This window comes from Pteropus alecto, unplaced genomic scaffold, assembly GCF_000325575.1.
Source record: "Pteropus alecto unplaced genomic scaffold, ASM32557v1 scaffold161, whole genome shotgun sequence".
NCBI lineage: Eukaryota > Metazoa > Chordata > Mammalia > Chiroptera > Pteropodidae > Pteropus > Pteropus alecto.
Window position 1 is genome coordinate 1,054,718 of NW_006432943.1, and position 14,401 is coordinate 1,069,118.

Genomic DNA, 14,401 nt, shown 5'->3' on the forward strand with positions numbered 1-14,401 from the left:
TTGCTCGTGTTCCCTGCTCATTGCCTTGTGCTTCCTTTTTTATCACAAAGAAAAGTTTATTCCTAACCAGGATTCTTACACAAACATTCACAGTAAATCTTAAGTAATGAGTACCTTCTGCATGAATAGAAGATTAGCAACAATATAAGCAAAAAGTTTGGCTTTCAATGAGTTAATTTATAACAATGTGGCATATAATCTAGCTTCCTCAAACCAAGGGGTTCTAGGCAGTGGGCAAGAACAGCGCATGATGACCAAGGTCATGATACAAGGAGATAGTAGAGTACAACGGGAACCATTCAGGATCTACAACTAGAAGACCCAGACTCAAGACCTTATTCTACCTTGCACAGATCCATTTTGGTTGCTCCCTAAATTTTTATTGAGCTTCAATTACACATGGCCATCGAGGACTCATTAATCAATATTAATAAATATTGTTTGTTTAGTTCTTGTTACTTAGTAGCTTATAGTATAGTAGGGTTGATAGATGAGTAAACGAGAAATTTTTACCACTCTGGTAAATTCTATGTAAAGGGAAGCACAAAGTGCTACAAAAGCCAAAAGAATAATGTATTACTCATCTTTTATAGACAGAGAAAACTTTAGCAGCAAGAAAAGTCTTAAATGAGACCAAAGCATGGGCAAGAGTTAGCCAAAGAAAAGGGAGGTGGAGGAGCAGGATCTTCTAAACAAAGGAATCAGCCAGTTCGAAAACCAGAAGAGAGACCTTCTTGCAGTTCACCTGAGGAGCTTTGAGGTAATTCAGTGTGAACAGTGAAGAGAGCAGTGAAAAATGTAAACAGAGACCAGGTTAGGAAGAGGAAGCACCTTTAAGTCATCCCCAGTGAGCACCCATGCCGAAGGCAGGGAGAATGACTGTAGGAATATTAATCAGAGATATGTGTTTTAGGTAGACCATCCTTTCTGAGTGGTAGGATGATGAATCTTATCAGAACGACCAGTTAGGAAGCTAGTGAAATAGTTACGAGATGATGATAAAATGAATTTCAATGGCAGTGGGGATGAACAATGAACAACAGATGCAGAGATCTTTTGGGTGATATAATTGTCACAACTAATCTTTACCTAGACTATATCTAAAAATGTCTAAAAAGATATTATATGTGACAGTGCTCAATAAACTTTGAAAACACAGAATGTTACTAGAGAGGGACATTTTAGCTTATGAGTGTAATTGAAATAGTCTAAACCTAACAGTTTTAACCTATATGACATAAAGGAAATGTAATTAAAATGTAATTTATTTCTATCTTATTAACAAAAAGCTTAATTAGAATTGCTTTTTTTAAAAAATTAGTCCTTATACTATTTCATTACTGAATGAAAAGGTGTGTTATGTTTTAAGAAAATCCACTGTATGAAATATGTTAATGAAATGGAAAAAATAGGGCCAACGGGCATGTCTTGCATTAGTACATGGCTTTCTGTGATTGTGTTTGCAAAGAGAAAACTTGTGTTTCTCAACATTTTCTCTTCCACAACATATCTGAGAAACTTAGTCATCAATTCATTATGGTCTACAACTCATCGGCACTCATTAAGGCAGTGATTCTTGACGGGATGTATGGAGTATGTCAGATTTGTGGGGGCAAATTATTAATTGGAAATAATTTCTTACCCACTCAGGTGATTCTGTTCTCCACCTAATCACCCACCCCCTCTACCCTGCACCCTGTCCCCACCACACATACATTAGAAATTATTCCTCTGGGAGCAACTTGAAAATTAGGGTTTTGTCTCAATCATTTGTATCATCTATGTAACTACATATTTCTAGCACACTGTGAGTTCTCAGAATAATTGAGTTAATGAAATGTTTTAATCACTTTCATTTAGTCTATTTTATTTAAGCTTCCAACACGTGTTTCTATTCTGCATTATGCCAGCCAAAATAACCCCTGCCTCAACTTCCTAGTACTTTTATTTCCATTTTTACAGAATTTTAAAATGACTTTTACACAGTCCCACAGCTAAAAACCAAGGTTCTAAGTCAGTGCTCATTTCATTATGTCACAATGTCCTTTAAAGAGTTCTGTTTTTCTTCACAAAGGAGATCTGTTAGTAATTTATGTACTAATGAAATATAGAATAGAAATGAATTTACAATAACAATATTTATCATTTTTTCTGATAAGCATCTTGTGTGTAAAAGTGGTACGTGAATGTTTTATATAATTTGCCACATTTATTGAACCCATGTAGGTGGAAGAGATAGTAATCATTTGATTAGCAGAACTCTTTCTACCAGATTGAAACATTTTATTAATCCAGGACCTTTATGTTATGTTTTAAGATTTTTCAGAGAGATCAGTGCTAGGAGAAGAAAAAAATAAAGATTTTTAATGAAAGAAATTGCATATTTTTATATTAACAAAAAGATTTGGAATTGAAAAATTAAATTTTAAGTTAAAATACATCAGTATTCCTATAATGTCAAGAAAGTATAAGCAAATCAGTTTCCTTAATAAACTTTCTAATTCTGTAGTTGTATATGTATTACTGTGGATATACTGTGGATCCCTGTCCTGGGGATACTTATTCATGTCAACTGGGAGGACGGTTTTCTCTGGTTAATGTCTCTAGGATGGATTGTTATTGAGTCATGTTTCTGATACAGACATGCTAAAGATCTTTTTCCCCTTGCTCATTTTGCTTCTGTTTTGTGACTGTAAAGCAGAGATGCAAATGACACGTAACCTTAAAAGGCTGTCTCAGCAATATTTGTGTACTATGTGTTGATTTTTCACCCAGCATGTTTTTTCTAGCTCGTTTTAGCTCCTTTTTGTCCTATAACATATTAATGAGGCTAATATGGCCTTTTGCCCATGGAACGTCTTGCAATAAAATCTATTGCTTCTCCTAATTTTACATTAACTTTTTTTCTTTAGAACCTTTCACATGCCATTATTATGTCACGCAGTATGTTGAAATAATCCGTTTTTATGTTTATCTCTCCCAAATCCACTGCTCTAAAGTTCCTTGGGAGCAGAAATCCAGCTTTACCTACTGAGTACAGAGAACAGTGACAGCAGTGGCTGTAGCATATTTTATGATTAACAAATGTCATTCTGATTTAATTAAACTTACTCTGCTGAGCACTTCTCCAGTGTTTATAAAATCTTTTCTCATATCCAATCATATTTAAGCCTCAGAAAAACTCTAAAAACATAATGATTATCTTCAATCAATCTTACTGATCTTACCATCTAAATGTATTCTCATTCAAACTACTCCACACAAACATCATCTCTACCCTGACTATATAATGGCCTCTAACTTGTCTCTCAGTTCCACTTTTTTCCCCTATGGTCTATTCTCCAGAATGCCTAGAGGTTTTTTTTTTTTTTAATGTAAAAGAGTACATAATTTCTCGGTAGTTCTCTCCAATGGCTTCTCATGCTATTTATAACGAAACTCAAAGTACTCGCCATGGCTTACAAAGCTTTCTTCAGTGTTGTTCCAAATTTTATTAGAACTCAGAGTAAGAAAGGTGTTTTACATTGTGACTCAGCATATGCGCGCGCATCCGCGCGCACACACACACAGACACACACACACACACACACACACACACTAAGGAAAACCTTCATACTCTGATGTTTTCTGTCTCTGTCTACTCTTCTGGTTACATTAAAAGGTGTTAGTAATGATCTGCCAATTTGTTTCATGACTAGAGTTTGGAAAGCATTGCTTTGCTTGGTCTGGCACTACTTTTCTGATTTCATTTGCTGTGCCCCAACCCTTTCCACTTGGCTCCAGTGTACTGGTCTCCTTGCTGTTCACCAGCCATGACAAACAAGCTTCCTCCATCAGGGTGTTTGCATTTCGGTTTCTTCTGCGTGGAACAGTCTTCTTCCAGATATCGACATGGTTCCCTCCATTACGCCATTCAAATATTTGATCAAATGTTATCTTCTCAAAGAATCCTTGTCAAATATATCTTATATACAATGTATAGTGTTTGACTCTGGTGAACAAAGATACAATTTTTGTCCTCAAGACTTTGTCCCCACAGTTTAGTGAAAAGTAAAGCTAGTAAATCTTGAGAGATAAGTAGCCCAAGTTTTAGGCTTATTGAAACACATAGAAAAACTTGACTTGGTAATGTGGGTTAGAGAAGGCTGCCCAGAGCAACTAATATCTAAATAGAAACTTGGAGGATAAAGTAGGAATTATCCAAGTGAAGGAAGACAAGCAAAAGAAAGAGTTGTGCAAATTCCCATGGTCAAGAGATGGTTGGGAGAACTGCAGATCTTTGAGGGTGACTCAGTGGAGAAGGGTGAGAAATGATTTGGTCTGGTAGACAGGTAAGAGAAGAGTCTCTAAACATTGTGATGGAGCATGCACTCTATCCTAAGGGCAAAGGGAAACCATTCAAAACTTCCAAGCAAAAGAATAGCATTATCAGATCTGAACTTCTAAAAGGCCACTCTGTCTGGAAAGTGGGATTAGAATAGAGAAAAGGCAGATGGAAGGCAGAGGGATATTCTGTAGTAACGTAGGTTAGAACAGATGGTGGCCTGAGAGTAGACATAGACTGAAGATTAAAGAGATGTTTAGAAGCCAATAATCAATGTGAAATGTAAATGATTAGGTTTTGGGCTTAGGGTGGTAGAATTCAAGGATGACTTACAGCATATAGTTAATAGGTGTTAAATTAATGAATATAAAAAGATTTAAGACTTGGACATTGAGTGATTTGTTGATTTGTGGTACAATTAACCTTTTTGATTAGAAAACCATAAAAAAATTTAATTTCCAAGGAACAGTAAAGAGATTTTCCATTTTCAAGATATGATAATTTTTTGATGGTATAAAGCTAATAAATTTGAGACCTAACATCTGAGAAACCTACAGAACAGAATAAAAAATAAAGAAAACCGAATTTAACTTTCTTGTCAAGCCGCTGGAACATTATTTAAGTTTTTTAATCACACTCAGTTCAAATTATAATTAAAATTTGCATTACTAGCCTTTAAAGCTTCCTCTGGACACTTAGTGCTATGATGTCTCCAAACATTAGTGCTTTCTCTATATAATGAATTATAATACAATACTTTCTCCATTTACAAGTTCTCAAGAGAAGTTAGTTAAATTTCCTGGGATGATATTTGTTATATAGTTGAGAACCCCTGGTTCAGAGCAATTTGATGAAAATGATGAAGTCACATTCAAAGCACCTTTAATGTTTGCTTTTTTTCCAACCACAAGATGGCAGCATCACAATACAGTGCACATACTGACCCCTCTACTGAGTGGCTGTGACAATTTGTATCTGTAACACTAATTAGTAGCACTTTGAGGTTCCTCCAGTTAGAGACAGCTTTGACTTTTTTCCCCTGTTGTTCTCTGTTGCTTTGTTTGTCTAAGAAAACTTTTAGATATATTTATTTCAACAGGTCAAATTAGCAGGAACTACATTGTAAGCTATAGTTGGGTGGAAAAATGCAAAGAACATGGATTTTGTATTCAGGTAGATTTGGGTTTAAATACTGCTTCTGCCGCTTACCAGTAAGTAATTTAATCTCTTTGTGCTTCAGTTGTATGCCTAGAAGAGGAGGGTAGTTATAAGGACTAAATGAGATAATGTATGAAAATCAACTGTATGTGAATGATACTAGGATGACAAAGTTGTTGAGGAGGAAAGTAATAATGCTGTGATATAGCCAGTTACATAAAGTCCAGGAAAACCCAGGATACAGTACTTTTTTTTATGTACAGTCAAACTTTCTTCTCTATGTGTGGGTCTCTTTTTCCCTCTGTGCTATCTCTCAGTTTCCATTGATGTTTATACAAATAAACATGCTCTCACCACCTTCATTTTAAAGAACAAGTAATCTAAGTCAATATTTGTTTACTGCACCTTTAGCAATAAAAGGTATTATTAACAAAGGAAGTAACTTCTACCTTTATAATCAAGTTTTTGTAAAAAAAAAAATTAGCCTTTGTTTACTCACAATTACTATAGTTCACTTCTTAAACCTTGAGACTGCTTTGTTTAAGATCATCAGTGGCTCCTAGGCGCCAAGTTCAAAGAAAATTGGCATCTCGTGCACCTTTGCCATTTGAATAGGCTGACAACAACCTCGTTCCTGATACATTTCCCTCTTGATTATTGTAGTGCTACCACTCTTGTTCCCCCGACTCCATAGCTACCTGAATTGTTTTCCCTTCCCTTAGAAACATGGCTCCCAGGAGTTCTCTCCTATAGCCCTCATGTCTTTTCTCCTCAAGAATCTTTTCTTTGACCACAGTCTTAATCTTAATCACCACAAATGGCACTCAGATCTATATATTGTCCCATCTAGTTGTCGGGAGTTCAGATCTGTAACTCTAACAATCGCTGGAATTTAAACTGGAATTTCAAAATTAACACGTAGCACATTGAACTGACATATCCTTTATTCACACAAAATCTGCTCCTCCTCTTTCCTCACATTGCACCTTTCAATCCAGGGCACTACCTTCCACCCAGATGACTGAGCTACGCTATACTCCTCCCTCTGCCCCTTCGTACCCAGATTGTCAAGGCTTATCAGTTCCTCACCACTGCTCCCACAAGATACTTCTAAAGGGGTTATTCAGAGTCATAATTCTTCGGTTCTTGCCTCACACTTACTTTTTAACACAGCCTGGTCTGACTTCTGCACCAAAACAGTCCTTGGTAAGGTCACTAACTCTGTTGTGCCATTTCACATCCGTATTCGTCCTCTTCCCTCCCTTACAAGAGGCTCTGGGAGCACTTTTTCAAAGGTTCGCTTGCACCTGAATCCCCGTCTTGGTCCCTGCTTGGGTACCCAATGTAAGACAATGTAGAAAAAAGGAATCAAGGAAGTTAGTTTCCAGAGACAGATTTTGTTAACTTTTTATCTCCCATTGTGGAGTACTTCTAACTCACCAGACTTTTAAAGGCATTTACTTCACTGGTGGTATGAGATTGTTTTCTTTCTATTCAAAAACATTAACATAGTTTCTAAAACTTGCCTAAGGAATTTTTAAAAACCAACCGATAGTGCATTACAAGCTGCTATTTGTCCACTTTTAGAAGGCAGTGAATTTTTGATAACTAGAAACTAAGTCATTGTTTACTGCATATTAAGGCCACAATATAGAGCAACTATTTAATTCTGGAAAAGAACTATATTTAGTCAATTTATTTTGATAATTGTGCAGATCGCTATTACACTTTTATTAATTTGGTAGATTGTTGGTAGGACGTTAAGCAAATATTGAACCCCATTGTGGATGATGAACTGTTCTGGGTGCTACAGAATATAAAGTTTTAGAAGAAAACAGAACATACTAAAAGGTCATCAGCTAAAAATAAATAAATAAATAAATTAATTAATTAATTAATTAATTAAATAAAAGTACATATCATTTAGTGTTATATAAAAGTCTTATGTCTAAATATTTATTTTCTAATCAGGAGGTTAATTTTAAGAAGTTCTACTTATCAAAAAATTTATATCCATCTGGAAAACTTATTCTACGTGTATAGACTTAAGGAAATATAAAATCAAGTTTTGCACATTTTCTTAAATGGATTTTTCTGACCTAATTTTGTACTAAAATTTACTCTTCTTGGTTGAAACCTTACAATAAATCATGCATCTTTGTCCGTCCTCAAACTGCAAAAGTTAATAAGAAAAAGCACATTTCGATGACGTAATACCATTTTCTTTGATCCAGCTGCCGAATTAGTAGAGAAAGCACACACTGAAAGACAGTGCTATTTAAAGCTCTCATTGCGTTTCCAATAGGGCAGCAGAACACAGAGATAAAAGTGAAACAAAACCATATTGCAGGCTTAATTATGAAAAAAGAAGTGGAAAACAAACACCAACAATTTGATGATTTTCATATGGTTCAGAACATGACTGATATGGAAAAAAATGTTAATCCAGGGCTCAAAGATGGATAAAAGAAACATCTTAGATGTTAGAACAACTTAGATTTCTCATATCTAGTTCTCATCTCTTTTGATATTCACGTGTATGGGGTTCCTGATGTTGTCCAAAATATTTTGACCAAAGGGATTCAAGAATATAAGTGTTGACTACGTGGATGATAGTTGTCAAATCTAGAAAACTGGAATAGAATCAGAGTGGCAGGCTTGAATGTGTCACTAATGAAAATCTTTTGTAAGTGGTGAACTATTCGATTTAACATTTCTTCAACCCCTAAGAATTTCTTTATTCTGTCTTTTCCATAAGAGATAACACATTTTATTCCTAACTCTGCCACTAATTAAGTCTATGACCATGGATAAATCACTTATGCTCTCTGAGTTTTTATACTCTTATTTGCAAGTTGAACAAAGATGGCCTAAATAATCCCTAAACTCTCTTCCATCACTAACATTTGCGATTATCTTGAAGATTAAGGAAAGAGTAATTCATACATTTTACTCAATGAAGAAGTATTATTTAAATATACGTTGTAAAGTGAAGTTACAAGAGAGAGCAACTTGTACCTTGAGAGAATCAGAGATTTGAATATGCTCTGATTAAAGAGACCTCTTCAGCAAGAAATCATGCCCAGCAACAAGAACTCCAGAATGACAACAGAAACCATATTCCTCAGTCTCAGTTTTATTATGTGTATTCTTTTATATACTTCCTGACAAGAGCCATATTTTATAGCTGAACTTTCCATTTCTAAAAGTGGAGAACATGGAAAGAAATGCCGACAAGATGTTTTAGAGTAGCAAAGTGTACAGCTGCAATTGTTGAGACCCCAGTGGTAGAAAAACGTTACAATTCAGTTGTTTTCTTCATCCTTTAATTACCATATCCTGAGATCTCTAACATGCCATTTCACAACTGGCATGCTGTGTAGGGTGCTCACATAATTACTCTTCAAACATTTATGAGAGTGAAGGAAATGAGGGCTATTAATAACAACGAGGACAAACTGAGACCGTTTGGGGCAAATTGAGATGTACCCTATTGCGATTATAGGTTGGTCACCCTATTGGTTTGTGTTTTTATTGTTTTATAAAGACGTTCACTTTAAATATTGTTTCATTAGCCCTTATTTTAGATTCATCTCAATTACCATTTGTTCTGACTTATTCTTTAAATTGAGTTTAATCAGTTTCATCAATTATCTATGTGACTTCAAGGTATTTTTAAAATAATTTATTTGAATCTTAGTTTTCTGATCTGAGGATTATTAGGGCATAGATAAAGAGCCTAGCATATAGTATCTTCTCAAAAAATAAGTGACTTCCCTTAATTAGATAGAGAACAGTGTTCTCTGTTTATCAAGCCCTCAGAGATAGCTGAGAAAACAGATCGGAGCGCACTGTAACTTTTTCTGTTGTTGTTTTTTTCAAATGTTACAATATGTTCTACAATTCCTTCTTGTTTTAGTCATATACAATATCCGTATTGGTAATAGGGATATTTCCTCTATATTGTTCAAATTTTTTAGGGGCTATCTTGTATTAGTGTCCAGTATCTCACTGGATCTTTCTGGATGTGGTGGCAATTTTGAAGTTTGGAAAACTTTTAGGATTCAAAAGCATGTTTTCTATCATGCCTTTATGATGTCTTGAAAGCCAAAATCCTCATTTGTTTCATTTACATGAAACTGCCAGTTCTTCTTTTTGAAACTCTCTGATCATGTGACCTCTATAACATTGCAATATGCTCATTCTCCATATATTTTTCTAAATAGTCCTCCATTCCTTCCTCCTCCTCTTCCTCCTTCCCCTCTTCCTTCTTTTTCTTCTCGGACTTATCTCCCTCTGGTCAACCTTTAAAACTTGGTGTCTGACACAGTCCCTTTTGGCCCTTTACTCTTCCTACCTGCATACCCTCCCTGGGTAACTCATCCATGGTCATGTTTTCAACAAACACCTCTTGCTGAATTTAATAAATAAATTAATTTTAATATTTACTAACGCACAGTAACTAGGTGTTTGTCCATGTGTTTATCTTATTTAATTTAAACAATTTGTACATGTGTATATAATATCATCAATATAAAACACATCTAATCTATATTAAGTTAGTATTTATGCAACTCATATGAATCCATGCCTCGATTTCTGCAAGAATTTTAATCAAGGAAGTAGAGCCCGAATCTTCAAAAATAATAGAAAAGGAATATTTAGTCTCTTGAATAATATTGAAAAGCATACCCTAATTACTCTCCATATATTATCCTTAATTTCCTCTCTTTCTTAATTTTCTTACATCTCGAGTTATTCTAATCTATTAAAACTCTCTTGCAATACTCTCTGAGCCATTTCTCTTTATCCTCACTCTTTAATTCTCTTTTATTTAGATTATTACCTGGCAAGAGAGAATCCATTCTGTTTAATAAGGTGGGGAAAGGGAACAATGAACAACAGAACACTAGCTTATCTTTAGCAGATGGAGGTAGGGAGTGTTACGGACCATTGTACACTAACATAGGTATATGTGTGACTGAATATGATGTTACTCTCTTTGGATTAACGGTCAATTACTTTTTTATATTGTTATGTAAGAGACATCTTTATGTGCATGTACCCTTCCACTGCAGGTGATTGTATCCCCTCTTAAAACAAAACAAAACACTCGAACATGTAGTCCTTTCAGCCATAACTATAATGCAAGTGTGTTTAAAGCAACTCTCTTGGTTTATTGAAAGGAAAAATCTTGGACTCAGTACTTTCTTTCTTTGTGGTTAGTTCGTGGTTTGAGTTTATGTACTTTGTGCTTTTTACATCAGCAACAGCTGGATGCTGAAACTCTAAGGAAAACGTCTCTAAAAATAGTTTTGTTGCAAAAAGAAAATGGCATTTATGAACTTTGGCAAGAACTGTACTCTTGAGCCATTGTTCAGTTTTGAAACTTGAATGGAAAAATCCACTGCGTGGAGAAGCCAGCCACACAAGATCCTGAGCTGAGTCTATTGTTAGAAGAAGAAAATGGCACCGAGAAATGCACAGAGCCCTGGGAGCCTCTGAGCGCTTGTGTGCACTGTACCCGGCCGGGGGCCTGGACAAGGCCCACTTAGATGGGGACCTCACCACAGCATTATACATGCTCAAGAAGAGGCACTCTGCCACTTGGCATAGCATTTTTGTATAACCAGAGTCTGGCTTTGCATTAGGTTACTTATGCAGATTTTTTTTTTGCACAAATTTTCAAAAATAACTTTGTTTTATTCATTCACTCATTAAATCATAATAGCCCTATAATTTAGGAATCCTTTATAATTTGAGGTGGAAGGTCCTGCCTTTAGTCAGGTTATCAGGGCAGAGCCTGATCCTTCTAACCCCCTTACCTTTATATAGTCATTTTATATTACCTTTTTCTGTGTTCTCTCTAGTGTCATGGGGTAAGGGAGGGTCTCATTTTGCTTAGTCTTTCCAGTAAAGGATACTCGGCCAAATGCTTCCGAATCACAGTAGCTCGTTTAAAGCCTTCTGCCCCAGTAGCAATCACCAGTGTTAAAGGAATCTCTGGCCTCATTAGTACTTATTTCTCAATAATTCAGTATTATGCTAAATTGTCCCACCACAACTAGGCAAAATCTTCTATTTTCATATCCAGCTGCTTCTGTAGTATGTGAGGCTGTCGCAGCATGTCATGTCTCGGATGGTTATTCATGTCTGTCAGGCTAACAGAGATTCTGAATGCAGTAAAGAAAGGCGCTATAGTATTTGGGTGCTGCTCATGGGCTGACAAACCTCCCACAAAAGCCAGAGGCTGTCTCTGAAAATCTTGTCCAAAGTCTTCTTACAACAGCCATTTGACAGGGATACATGTCTTAATAAGCCTGTGTTATTTTACCGAGTAACTCTCTTAGTTTCTTATAGAAAATGTTGCTTTTGGAATGTTGGACAGGATGAATTCGAGAGTCTCCTGTCTCATGGCACCAGTTTGTAGCTCTTCTTGTTACTCAGTTTATTGCCAGCTGGTATAGCTTCTCAACCCATTCTCTCTCTGCCACATGGTTAATTATTTTTCCAAGAGATTTTTTTTCTTTCCGCATCACTTGGCCTGAGTTCAAACTACCCTAGGTCACCGTCATAGATTTCCCCATCAGGAAGAGAAGTCCAGGGAATCTGAGACCCTCCTTCCTGGAAGGCACCTAGATTTGTAAAAATCTCTCCTTTTCTATCTTTGAACTCCTCATAGCAAGAGGATGCTGATTCCATAAGTCAGACTGAAGGCCCTGCCTCATCATTTCTCCGGAATAAGTTAAACAAGGGGCCACTCGGGGGTTCAAGGTGACACACCTCTATAGACAACTAGCAGCTTCTTCTGCTTGAGGGGGTAAAATATGTGAAATCATTTAACTATAAGGCACATAGCTATACATAAAGGTTTTATTATGTTTCATGAAAAAATAAAAGGTTGAATAGATCCGAATATTCCTTTATACTGGGGACTAGTACCATGGTCTCCTGAGAAGTAGTAAAGACTCTCCTTCAGGAGGTCTAAAAATAAAAGAAAATCTTACCAGTCAGGGATAGTTTTAGGAGGGTACTGTTATGGGGCGGGCAAATGGAGGACATAGCAGTGTCCAAGTCCTTGCAGTCAAGTGTCTTGCTTGCTTTTTAAAACTGGCTATTAATTGCTTAAGCTTGAGTTCTGAATCAGAAGGCTTTGGGAAGTGAGCACTCGTGATTTAGATTCTGCTGCCTTATTTGGTCAACGGAAAATATCGGCATATAAATGAATCCTCCATAAGTTAGTGGGGAAATTTTAACTTCTGCACCACTGTAATTACTAATAATTTAACTGAGTAATTTATATGAGATCATAATTTATATGAGATTCTGATAACCACAAAAATCAATGACTAGCAAGGTACTCTCATGCTGTGCAAGAGTTTAGTCATGTTTAGGTTATTACACAAGGTTTATTGTTTGTTTTTATTCTGCAGCCTCCACCTCAGATATATGACAAACAGTTGGATGAAAGAGAACACACCATTGAAGAATGGAAAGGTGACACTACTCCTTAAAAGAAGTATACATTTTACTTTGTTAAAACTCAGAAAGTATTCTCAGGGCTTTCCTTTTAAAACAATTTAGTAACAAACAATTTCTAATTGCTACTCTCTTAGATCATTTCAAACCTCCTAAAACTTAGTCTTTTCATTCTATTAATAATATTGCATTTACTCAAGAATGAAAGGAATACTGGCACTTTCAAAAATAGTTCTGATTGTTAAAGTATTTGTTGTCGTGAAGGGAAAACTTCAATTTTTAAAAATTTCAGAATTAAACATTCCATGTTTGTATATAAAATTATCATATAAAATGGATAAAACTATGTCTGAGATGATTTTAGACATTAGAAAATAAAAGGTGGTTAATATATGAATTAATTCACTTGATATGTAGAACTTGAGAATTTAAATAGAAAATATATGTATCTAAGGGATTTATTTCTCCTTTAAAGTAAGAAAGAATGAATACATTAATTCATTTTTTTTAAGCACAACTTTCCATACACATACTGCATGATGAAGATTATACTCAGAGTGAAACAAAGCAGAAGCTATAAAGAATAGTTAAACTAATATAAATAACTCCAGAGTAGAATAATATGAGAAAACTAAATGCAGATAATAACATATGATTAGGTAAAAATGAGGAGGAACATAAAAGGAAGATCTAAAGAGACATAACATTTGAGCTGCCTTGAAGGAATTAATAATTGCAGATTGGAAAGGAAAAAAAACCAAACAAACAGGAAAATACTAAAATGGGAACATAGGAAGAAAACAAGGGGTAGAAATGAACATAAAGTGTTATAAAGATAGTAAAGAGATTCCACTGGTCAAGGAGTCATGTTGGAAAATATGGAAAATATGCTCATACAAACAATAGATCAAGTGAAAAACAAAAAGATGCTTAGTGACAGATGAAAAAGATTTGATTTAAATCAAGACTTGAAAGTTCTCTTAAGGGTTCATGTTGAATGGGTAAGTGGTAGGATACAAATATCACTTGAGAGACATGGACTAGATTATGAGAAACTGAAGAAAGAAATACCTGTAAACGATGATGACCGTATAAATTGTAAGCTATTTTAAAGCAAAAATTAATAGTGCCAAATGAATTTTAGCTAGAACAGGAAAAATAAAATGCAATGAAAACATATGAGTTTAACTCTATTAATGAAAAAGCCAAAAATGGATGCCAGTTTGGTAATAAAGGGAATGAGTTTTTAATATTGGGTTTTAGACAAGTTTAGTTTTATAAACTCAAGACTTGTGTCTGGAAAAATGATGACATAAGAGTTGGAAAACTGAAGGGAAATAATAATTTGAAGTTATGAGAATATATGCATTTATATTCATTCTCAGGGAGTAAATATAAAAAAATGGATTTTCAGATGCACCATTAAAATCTTTAAGAGAT

The 14,401-nt window shown here is 35.2% G+C and overlaps 1 protein-coding gene across 24 annotated transcripts in view; it reads left to right on the forward strand.

Moving 5' to 3' along the window:
• MAPK10 (mitogen-activated protein kinase 10) overlaps positions 1-14,401 on the forward strand; it is a 437,658-nt gene that overhangs the window by 409,056 nt on the left and 14,201 nt on the right. For all 24 annotated transcript variants that reach the window (XM_025043836.1, XM_015586056.2, XM_015586057.2 and 21 more), the window contains one exon: positions 12,916-12,979. In XM_025043836.1, the coding sequence (XP_024899604.1) occupies positions 12,916-12,979 (64 nt within the window). The remainder of the gene's footprint in view (positions 1-12,915; positions 12,980-14,401) is intronic.